An 11,025-nucleotide genomic window follows, 5' to 3' on the forward strand; every position below is an offset into this window, starting at 1 on the left:
ACTAGATATTTGAAATGTTGAGGCTTTTTGCTCAAGTGATTAAATGCCATCTTCAAGACAGTAATCCACTATCTGAAACCATATGAGTTACAGACAAAATATATAGTTTACCTTTAAGTTTCCACATATTTAAAAAAGAATCTGCAACATTCAACTAACCATTGTCAAAATGAAATCTCAGATTACAGATAGGCCTACTCCAATAACATTTTTTGTATCACCCAATCTTCCCTTCGCTCTCCTGACTATGAGATATACACATTGGTGGTAAAAATATATATTTTAAATCTAGTTACATAGAGATATTATTTTTGAAGAAATATATTGTTTTGACAATATTGCAAGATAATTTTTGTGCTAGTTGGCTATACCTGCACCAAAATAACAGTATTTTTCCTTCATAGCTAGTTCCCCATCTTCTTAAATAGGAGCCAATTTGTTTTCAGCACTTTTATTTCATGACTGATCAAAACTTGTTTTCTCATGGCTCTCTTGTCTCTGTAGAACATCAAATTGCAATCAAATCACAGTATTGAATCGCAACACATATCTTATCGGCACCCAAGTATTGTGATAATATATTGAGGTCACTGGTACACCCAAATCAAATCAAATCAAATTTTAACACGATACTGCCACAGTGCCCATAGTGGGGCAGATAACTATAGGTGATGTACCGGGTCAGTGGCCGCCTACTTCTCAAACAAGTGTAGGAAAGAGGGAGAACAGCTGAAGGGGGGGGCTCGGCCCTATGATCCTGCGGTGCAGAGGAGCGTGATATACCCGCTGTGCCACAAGAGCCCGGGCCTCAGGCAGAGACAGAAGAACACTCATATGCTACGCCTACACAAGCATAACACCCCATTCACAATGGTGTGCTATTCTTGTTTCGTCTAACTATTAAACCTTTGTTTAATGTTAAGAGTTTCTATAGCTAATCCCAGGGATGACCAGCCTGTTTTATCTACTGCCAACAATAGGAATCACTTTGAATGACCTCCCTCAAAAGCTATATGCTCTAGTTTACAGTTGGGGTTTTGACTTGATAATTGCAAACGTTTATACACAAATGTATTTACTCTGAAGTAGAGTTCAAAAGTATGACATACACTGATTTTATGACCCAATGGTGCTTTGCACTCATTGATTCCAGCCAGGGTAAATCAAAGATAAATACTGGAATTGTGATGCTATTCAAGACAATCTCTTGCATTTATAAATGACTGATTTTATTGACGTTAAAAATGTATACTGCAGAAACACGTACTCACAAATCATAATGAACCTAAGACCTGAGGAGTATTCTCTGAAAGCAGAGCAAGAAAGATTGTTTTTACCACCACCTCTGCCATTATAAAAATAATGAGATGTTTCACGTCACTGGGTCTTAATAGAAATTGTTATCAAAATAATATTTTTTACCAGGACAAACAATTAAAAAGACATGCATGATTGCCATGCAAAAAATAATAATAAAAAATACAAATAAATCCATTGAAATCTTCAGGTCTTCTTCCTGTACGTGTGGGTCAACAAAAACTCCACTCTGCTCTGCATACACTCCAGTACACTTATTGTCTGTACAATTTTTTGGATTTTAACAACTATCATTCCTAACACGTTTCCCAGCAATCAGATCTTGTTCAGAGGTTTCGTCCTGCTCCAGTTCATGCTTTTCAATGTAGCGTCTAGAGAAAGGAGGGTGGAAACAACTAACAGAGTTGAAAGGTGGACAACAATGACTGAGTGTAAAATGTAGGTGAAATTATAAATTAATCAGAGATTGAATTGCAGCTTTGATCTCACCTTCTTGCAAACTCATACAAGGCCTCTTTCCTCTCTTGTAGGGACATGTGTCTGTCTACCGGTGATTTCCCAAAAGATTTGGCAGCAGGCTATGGGTCAAAATGATCAAAATCAGACTATATAGCAAACTCCTGATAAATAGAATAGCGTAGCAAGATGGTACATTAATTACTTTGCGAGCAAGGTAATATAGACTACCAGTGTACGTAAGACATCATTTAGATCATTGGCAAACCTTAATGGTGGGAGCAGGTGCAGCTGAAGAAGAGAGGGGCCGCCAGGCTGGGCCTGGTGCAGACGTGGCACCGCCTGTGGCCTCCACTGGGAACACCTCAGTGCTCTCCAGCAGATTAGTGATAGTGGTGTCCACACAGTTGGTTTGCACTGTAAAAAGGGTAAAGGGAAAGATTTGGGGAAAGCTGCAAACTTCTGTGCCTTTTTCTCCCATTGATCCTAATACAAACTCCATTTGAATAAAATTCACATGCAAATACAGGACTCGAGTCAGTGCACTGCTCATCACCATTCCAAATTCCCAGTCACTGCACTGGAAATGCAAAGTGGAAATAAAAAGGTGGCATACCCAGGTCTCTGGTGATGATGCCAAGGGGGATGTCAGGCAGAACCTCCTTCACCTGCTGAGCCATCCTGCTGATCCTGAGCTCCTCCACCCCAGAGCTGCGGATCATGAAGCCCAGGGGAACTGGACGTGGTCCGGCACCCACATCTGGACAGACAGCAGCAAATACACACCATCACCAATGGTGCCAACCACCCTCCAAGTGAGCATAACAAGCACCAAGGCCATGCTGTAGGGAGGGCCTTGTCAGGGAAGTTTTCTCCAGGGCTCTTCCTTACTTACTTGAGGTTGTGGTGCGCGGTGCAATGTGCCTTTTCCTCTTGATGTGCTCCGCTTTGTCTGCTTTGGTAATCTGTGTAGAGACCACGCTGAGCTCAGTGGCTAGAAGCTGAAAATGGACAACACAAAGACCAATCAGAGGACAATATAATAATTATTCTCTTTGTTCCATATCATTGTGAATTTTTAGCTCCCAATGTGATAATAACTTGCAATATACAACAAACCCTTTGATAAGATACATACTTGCTTTGTTTGTTTGATATAAAATGTGGGCGGTACTGAATAGAAGGCAGTGCAGAATAAGGGTGCAAAAATGAGAATGACAAAAGGTTTTATACCTCTTGGACTTTGTTGGCAAACTCTTGAAGGGACTCTTCATCTTGTCTAGATACAGGGGGGAGCCATCTGTGAAAATAAACAAAACAGGGTCTCTACAAGCCTTGTGAGCATTAATAGTGAACTTATTCTGCTTTCACAACGGTTTTACAGTATGTACAATTTTTTTTTTTTTTTTTTTTTTTTTAAGTCAATGTTTACATAACCCATTTTTACGACATTCTTTCCTGCATACGCCTTTTATACCTCCCGTGCACATGCCAGTGACGAGTGGTTGTAGTTGTATGAATATACACCATTAAAAAAAATACATGTTTAGGCAGGTCATAAGATAGATAAGATAAATAAAATGTATTTTCAAAATAATGGCATACTGAGTTTAATTACACTACATGAACAAAAGAATGTGGACGTCGAACATCTCGTTCCAAAATCATGGGCAATAATATGAAATTGGTCCCCCCTTTGCTGCTATAAGAACCTCCACTCTTCTGGGAAGGCTTTCCACAAGATGTTGGAACATTGCTGCGGGGACTAGCATTAGTGAGGTTTGGGCACTGATGTAGGGCGATTAGGCCTGGCTCGCAGTCGGCGTTCCAATTCATCCCAAAGGTGTTTGATAGGGTTGAAGTCAGGGCTCTGTGCAGGCCAGTCAAGTTCTTCCACACAGATCCCGACAAGCCATTTCTGTATGGACCTCACTTTGTGAACAGGGGCATTGTCATGCTGGACCTCGCTTTGTGAATGGGGGCATTGTCATGCTGAAACAAGAAAGGGCCTTCCCCAAACTGTTGCCACAAAGTTGGATGCGCAGAATCGTCTAGAATGTCATTGTATGCTAAGATTTTCCTTCACTGGAACTAAGGGGCCTGGCCTGAACCACGGAAACCCATTTCATGAAGCTCCCAATGAACAGTTCTTGTGCTGACGTTACGTCCAGAGGCAGTTTGGAACGCAGTAGTGAATGTTATTTTATTTTTGTACATGCTACGTGCTTCAACACTCCGCAGTCCTGTTCTGTGAACTTGTGTGGCCTACCACTTCGCTGCTGAGCCGATGTTGCTCCTAGACATTTCCACTTCACAATAACAGCACTTATAGTTGAAAAGGTGGCATCCTAAGACAGTGCCACATTGAAAGTCACTGAGCTCTTTGGTAAGGCCATTCTACTGTTAATGTATGTCTATGGAGATTGCATGACTGTGTGCTTGATTTTATAAATAGCTGAATCCACTCATTTGAAGGGGTGTCCACATACACTAAAAGTATATTACGTCCAAATGAATGAAATCAATAGTTCATTATTTTGTTCAATAAACAGACAAGACACACCTACTCCAATCACAAACACTGAGTGTACAAAACATTATAAACACCTGTTCTTTCTATGACATCGACCATCTAGGTGAAAGCTATGATCCCTTATTGTTGTCACTTGTTAAATCCACTTCAAATCAGTGTAGATGAAGAGGAGACAGGTTAAAGAAGGATGTTTTTCCCACCTTGAGACATGGATTGTGTCTACGCAATTCAGAGGGTGAATGGGCATGACAAAAGATATAAGTGACTTTGAATGGGGTATGTGGTGCCAGGCGCACTGGTTTGTGTCAAGAACTGGAACACTGCTGGGTTTTTCCACACTCAACAATTTCCAGTGTGCATCAAGACTGGTCCACCACCCAAAGGACATACAGCCAACTGTAGGAAGCATTGGAGTCAACATGGGCCAGCATCCCTGTGGAACACTTTCAACACCTTTTAGAATCCATGCCCCGACAAATTTAGGTGTTCTGAATGTTTTGTACACTCAGTGTATATTTGTAGTGAGAATATAAGGAATATAACAGAATAGAATTCAAATAAATTCAAATAATATTTTTCCCACACAACTTGTGTCAAGGGAATGTGTAGAATCGCTGTCATAAAATAACGTATATTATTTTATCCATGCTTAAACTCTTTCCTATCCTCACTCAACTTTGTTAGCAAACAGGCGTAAAGGTCTTACATTGAGAGTAGCTTCCTCATGATACCCATAGAAAATAATAGCAATCCTATTTTCAAAAGAGTCTTGTGTTTATATTTCACAACCTCCGCAGGCTTTTGGAGTGGTCTATCCGCGATCTATCAAAATAATAGGCCTACACTTCATTTAGGCTACATTATTGCATGCAACATGTTTCTGATCAGTGATAGAAGAGCAAACGAAATAGACGAGCTGTACCACCTCAGAAAACCAGCCAGAAACCAATGAATCAATACAGACAGAGATTCAGTGAAACAAAATCACATTGATTGAGACAAGTCAGTGAAGTCACAGGCTTTTGGTTCGGGAGTAGGCCCAAGATACGAAGCGACTGAACAGCAAAATAATCCACTTGTTAAAACTAGACAACATAAAATTAGATAAATGCTGTCAATAGCATTAGCCTACTTGATTCTAATATTTTCATAAAATCAATTATATTTATTCCCCCAGCTGTGGTTAAGAAAACAGTGCATGCTTCGTGGTGGGCTATGCAAATTTTAGAACTAGCAGAAGGATGGTTAACTGGCGCTGCCTAACATTCATGAAGAGTTTAAGAACGAAGCGCATGCCATTGCCCCCTCAGGTTTACGGCTACGATTCAGACTAAGCTGTAGGCAGAAGTTTACCGAAATTATTACTAGGCCGCTAGGCGAAAATAAAAAAGTTTCGGCTTTGATACCAGCAATACCTTTCAGATATAAGGAAACGGCAAAAAAAAGTTGGCAGTGTGGTAAATTTGGCAGAAAAACATTTAGTATAAAAGGGATATTAAACTTTCCCTGTGATGAAAGCTTGCTTTGGCCTCTAATCAAGCTGAATGAAAAGTTATATTACAACACAAAATATACTGCTGATCCTGACAAAATGTTAACTCTGAAACGGCAAGACCATTACAAAAACCATTGTTAATTCTAGCAGAATTTTCCAGTGAGTAATGGACTGGACTTTAAGGACATGCATAAAATGTGTCAATTATCAAAGTGATACCTTTACAAGGTCCAACCAGAGCCCCGACAAAGACAAGTAGTGAGAGACAGTAATTATTTAGTACCTTACATGGTACACTGTACATGGGACGAAAAAGGTCCACAACAGTTCTGTCAGCCAAAAGGAGTCTGGCGTGCTCTTGAGAAAGAGGAACAAACTGCATTAGTACTTTCATTTCAGGAAATCCTCTGCATTTGTCTGACAGAATTATGTAAAGGCAGAGTGAAAAATCAACACAAAATCTTTAGGTCTATCACTGGAGTGAAAACCAATTTTACAAGAAAGTACTGGTCTTCTATGGACTGTTGGAGGAAACCTTCAACTTTTGAAAGCCCAACTTTTTACACAAATGCTCACCAAATGTAGATGGTTAAATATGTCACGAGTACTGCTTTTAAACTAATATGACAGAGGCAGTTTAGTTTTGATGGTATTACCAGAGCTACAAATGGCCTCTTCACTTGTAAGGCCACAGGCTGAATGGAATCAGTCATGGAGAAAGGCCAGGAGCTGAGGGAGATAAAACACAGGTTAGCTCAGTAATTCTTAGAATCAGTAATACAGGGGCAGTACAGAGCCACCTTACAGCAGTGTTGGCATTCTGCTCAGGACAGATTCTCCTCTAAAGACCTGTTAATAAATCACTATTTCCAGTTAAATGAATAACAGCAATAGTTCGGTGTTCTACTGGTGATTAGGGAAAAATAGAAAAACGTATTTGTATATACAAAGACGGCAGATATAATCGATTACAAAAAAAATGGTTGTCTTATACACAAATCCCATGGATAGTACTGATCTGCACATTATGCTTAAACCAGTGCTGTGGGGCAGAGACACTAAGTTTGATGAAAGAACACTTCAAAACCAAAGCGAGAGACAGTGAGAACTCAATCGGCTTGATGACAGGGACAATTGCGGCTCACCTGAACTTCAGCAGGCCAGCGCGCCCATTGGTGGTGTCCTCCTCGGGGAATAGGAGTAGGGGCAGAGTTTTTGGAGAGGAGCAGTATCTCCTGAGGGACTCCTCCATCTCATCCTGGCCCGAAATGGCACCCAGCTCCATGAAGCCTCGGGCCCAACACACGAAGCCTGCAGAGTCCTCCAGCATAGGCTGAGCAGAGGAACAGGTCACGGTAAAAATGAATAACAAACACTGGCTGATGGTGTAAGGTTGAGTCAACGCAGGTGCATTTTTTGAAAAATCTCTCTTTGTTCAGCTAGGCAAGAACAACCAATGATGTTTACAAACCCTGGATTGCTGATACCATGTATTGGCCATTGAGCGGCTTTGACGCCACCGGTCGGCCATATTGGCACTCCCCAGTAGGACCTCTATAGGAATTAATGGAATTCTACAGTATTTCAATTAAATGTTTCAAGGACAAAATCACATTAGTCATATGTAAAAAATAATGTATTTATATATTTCTTTATGTTTAGCTCATATCATATAATGTCAAAGTATGCATGAAGGTGTCTGTAATATAACAAATGTGGCAAAAACTAATGTAGACATTAAATGTATTTCTATAGCTTCCAGAATATTTTTTACAATGGTGGGGGAGTGCCAAGATGGAGGCACGGTGGCTTCAACACAGTGCCCCCTATCAGTCATCTATTGTATATACAAAATCATTGAGAAGAACTCAAGGAGCTCAAAGTGCAACACAATGAATAGCTTCACTTCAACAAAACACTCACAGTATTGCAGGAAGTCAGAAGATTGACAATGTTGTGGTCAAACTGAGTCACGTGATTGCAGATGTACAGTTTTGTGCTTTTGTCTCTTGAACGTGGGCTGTTCTGTCTGACGTGCATACCAAGGACTGAGAACATTATTCTCACAATGAATCTGGAACAGGAAGAATTCTTTGAGTTTGATCCAGTGAACACAAAACAGGATATGTTTTAAAATGGAGAAATACTAAACAAACAGCAAATTTGCCAAGACTTCCCACAATTGGTTCCTTCAAATGTGCACCCTTCTTTGGTTGAGGCATACCCATATTGGGAGAAGCCAATAGCAGAGGTGCATAAAGATGGTGGCCCCCATGTACTTTAAACCATCAAAATAAAAAAAGTCACACACTCCATGTATAATCTCCCAGCAATTTAATGGGTATTGGGACTTTATTTTGATAGTTTATTCGCCGTTAGTAAGCACATCCACACAAACTATTATTCTTGGTGTGCGCCAGCTCATGTTTTTTTAGACCCCATTTACTTACCATAAATGCCGCGTAGTCTAAGTTTGTTGTACTGTACATTTCTTTCCTTTACTCTTTTTTTGTGTCGTCATTACCAAAGTATACATGAACCCAATTCTAGCTCCAGGTTAACAGCAATTTGAAAAACTATATTGTGCTGATTTATTGGTGCATTGAACCATGTTTAAAAAAACATTTAAAAAGCCATCGTTTAAATCCTCAGTGGACAGTGTACCCCATTTATAGACGCTAACTGCTTTAGCACCTATTGATGTTAGTATCTCCTGACTGGGGGAGTTTTTTAAAAGCCCTGACGCTTGCTTTAAACATTAACACGCATTGCTGATGGCAGTGTTTTGAAAGATAAGGAACATATCTTTCATATCAGCGAGAAATACTTTTCTAAAAACAAAATGTTAAATTACTACACGTTTTATTCGGTTAATGTTCCCACACGGCCATATATCCATGCTACATCACTTGTTTACAAAAAACAAGACAGGAGACAAGGGCCATATTTTTTGAAAGCCTTGATTATTGACGTGTCTAAACACAGCGTCGGGATTGTAGTTCAGATGACCGAAACTAATCGCTCAGAACTGTAGGGAGAAGACAGAATGCCGTTTAGAGTTTAAGCACTATGGATATAGCGGTTTAACAATGACATATCTGAATTCCGACATCTTTATGCCCCTTCACCACTGTGGCAGTGCTGACAGATTTGTTTTTATTTTAAGCAGGAAGTCACCCCACTGTGTATGATGATGTCATTATGCTGAGTCAACCTAACATTTAGTAAGATAGTTGCAAAACTACTCTTACCTTCTAGCAAGACTGTCTGGGAGTGCACAGCTCACCAAAAACACATGTGCACCTACGAAGAGTCGTAGTAACATCAAACAAAGGCCAACTGGAGAGTAAAGTAATAACAGCAAAAGGACCAGTCCATCGTTTGGCAACCTGTTTGAGACAGACACAGCTCAGTGTTATCCTTGACAGGAAGAATATTCTGAGTCCAAGGGGATAGATTATATGCTTCTAACTAGGAAACTAATGTAACTGTTACCGAACAAACTACTTGCTAGCTAGCCGTTAATGGATAATAGTATTAATATCTTGTAGGCTAATTTGCTTACAGTAACTAACAAGTTAAATGAACGCCAAGAAGACGGTGACTTAGCTAGCTAATAGCCAGAGCCGATTATGAGCAAGACTATTGGAAATCTCTGCCATGGGTATCGGTGGACTGATACTCATTTAGCTGCTAGCTAGCTTGTCTTGACAACAACACTTCTTGTTCTTACCGCTGGAAGTCAAACATCTGTTCTATTCCTCGAGTTTCCATTATTTCACCTAATCTGCAGGTTGAGAAAGTTAATTACACGCGTCACTTTCCTGCATACTAACTAATCAACCATTTAATTCGAAACGATAAAAGGTCAAACTGGTAACCATTTATTTGCTCATGTTGATGCTGGCTAACGTTTCCAGCTAGTCTACCTCAGGCGCCATGTTCAACGCTAGAAAGAGATCAGCGTCTCGTCAGCAGCAAAAAAAGGTACTTCCGGGTTACGGAATTTCGGAACATTTCCAAATAAAAGTCCCCATGTAATAAAAGTCCCCATGTCATTTCATGGGGCTCTGAATAAACCACCCATTACATTGCCCACAATTAGGACTGGGCAGTATACTTTATTTTACGATATACCAATATACAGTATTTTACGATATCTATTTACGATATAGTATTGATGCATTGACTGTTTTTTGTATTTTTTTTTTAACTTTACGTTATATAACGGTATTTGAATGTTCGGTTTGTTAAATGTAATACGCCGTGTGTAACGTGCATTTTTTTGTTTGTTTACTTGAGTCATTTCTCTCCGCTCTCTCTCTCCATGACGCGTTCCACACAGACCCTGTCAATCAGTGAGCGTATTTGTTGTTCCTGGAGCACGAGACGCTTGCGTTCAATCTCTGCATGGTCAATGCAGCACATGCAACAATGTTGATGACCAAGAGGTTGTTTTCACTTTGCTTCCACACATACATCCACTAGCTTTCTATAATAACACTATTTCTATAATTACACTATAGCTTTCTATAATTACACTATTCTTAACTGACTTGCCTAGTTAAATAAAGGTTAGAAAAAAAATAATAATTTGGTGTCTACTCTGTCACAATAACTCCTCCCTGGCATTTTCATTTGTTTTCACTTCAAACACTGTATTCGAATAATCATTCTATTTCTATGATTCCAACAGTTCAACCAAGTGTTTTGCTCTAAATCAAATCGCAAGATTTGGTTTAAAATAAGGCCTATATTGGTTGCCCATATCGTGCAGCCCTTATGTGGCAGTGTGGAAATTATTTCAAATGAGTGCAGGAAAACCCTAAATGATTTTGGATTGAATTGAACAGTATAAAACAATCAGAATGGAGAACGACCCATTGAAATCACTTAGAATGCATGTATTGCCACCCTGGGGTCAGGCACTACTCATATAGCAAATTCTGAACTTTTATTGTTCAAAAACATAAAATACAGTCTTAACGTCAAAAATAAAAATAAAAAACATTCACTTTTATAAATTAAATATCGGTTATAGAGAAAAAAAACATTATCTGTGCTGATGTAAAAGTGGGGTTGGGATTACTCACTAGGGTCTGTACAATCTATACAGTGCATTCGGGAAAGTATTCAGACCCCTTGACTTTTTCCACATTTTGTTACGTTACAGCTTTATTCTAAAAAAAAAATCATTTTTTTCCCCCTCATCAATCTACACACA

At 39.6% G+C, this 11,025-nt stretch overlaps 1 protein-coding gene across 1 annotated transcript; it reads right to left on the bottom strand.

The window, feature by feature from the left end:
- Window positions 1–1,207: 1,207 nt before the first annotated feature.
- LOC112224226 (lipid droplet-regulating VLDL assembly factor AUP1) lies at window positions 1,208–9,771 on the bottom strand. The gene is made up of 12 exons (XM_024387643.2): window positions 9,535–9,771; window positions 9,053–9,190; window positions 7,725–7,875; window positions 6,947–7,134; window positions 6,458–6,530; window positions 6,085–6,158; window positions 3,007–3,073; window positions 2,669–2,774; window positions 2,390–2,533; window positions 2,042–2,190; window positions 1,807–1,895; window positions 1,208–1,688 (listed from the first exon to the last, which is right to left on the bottom strand). The coding sequence occupies exons 1-12, from the start codon at window positions 9,573–9,575 to the stop codon at window positions 1,598–1,600; spliced, it is 1,311 nt and encodes a 436-aa protein (XP_024243411.1). The 5' UTR covers window positions 9,576–9,771; the 3' UTR covers window positions 1,208–1,597.
- Window positions 9,772–11,025: the final 1,254 nt, after the last annotated feature.

The sequence above is a fragment of the Oncorhynchus tshawytscha genome, linkage group LG21 (assembly GCF_018296145.1).
Source record: "Oncorhynchus tshawytscha isolate Ot180627B linkage group LG21, Otsh_v2.0, whole genome shotgun sequence".
Classification (NCBI taxonomy): domain Eukaryota; kingdom Metazoa; phylum Chordata; class Actinopteri; order Salmoniformes; family Salmonidae; genus Oncorhynchus; species Oncorhynchus tshawytscha.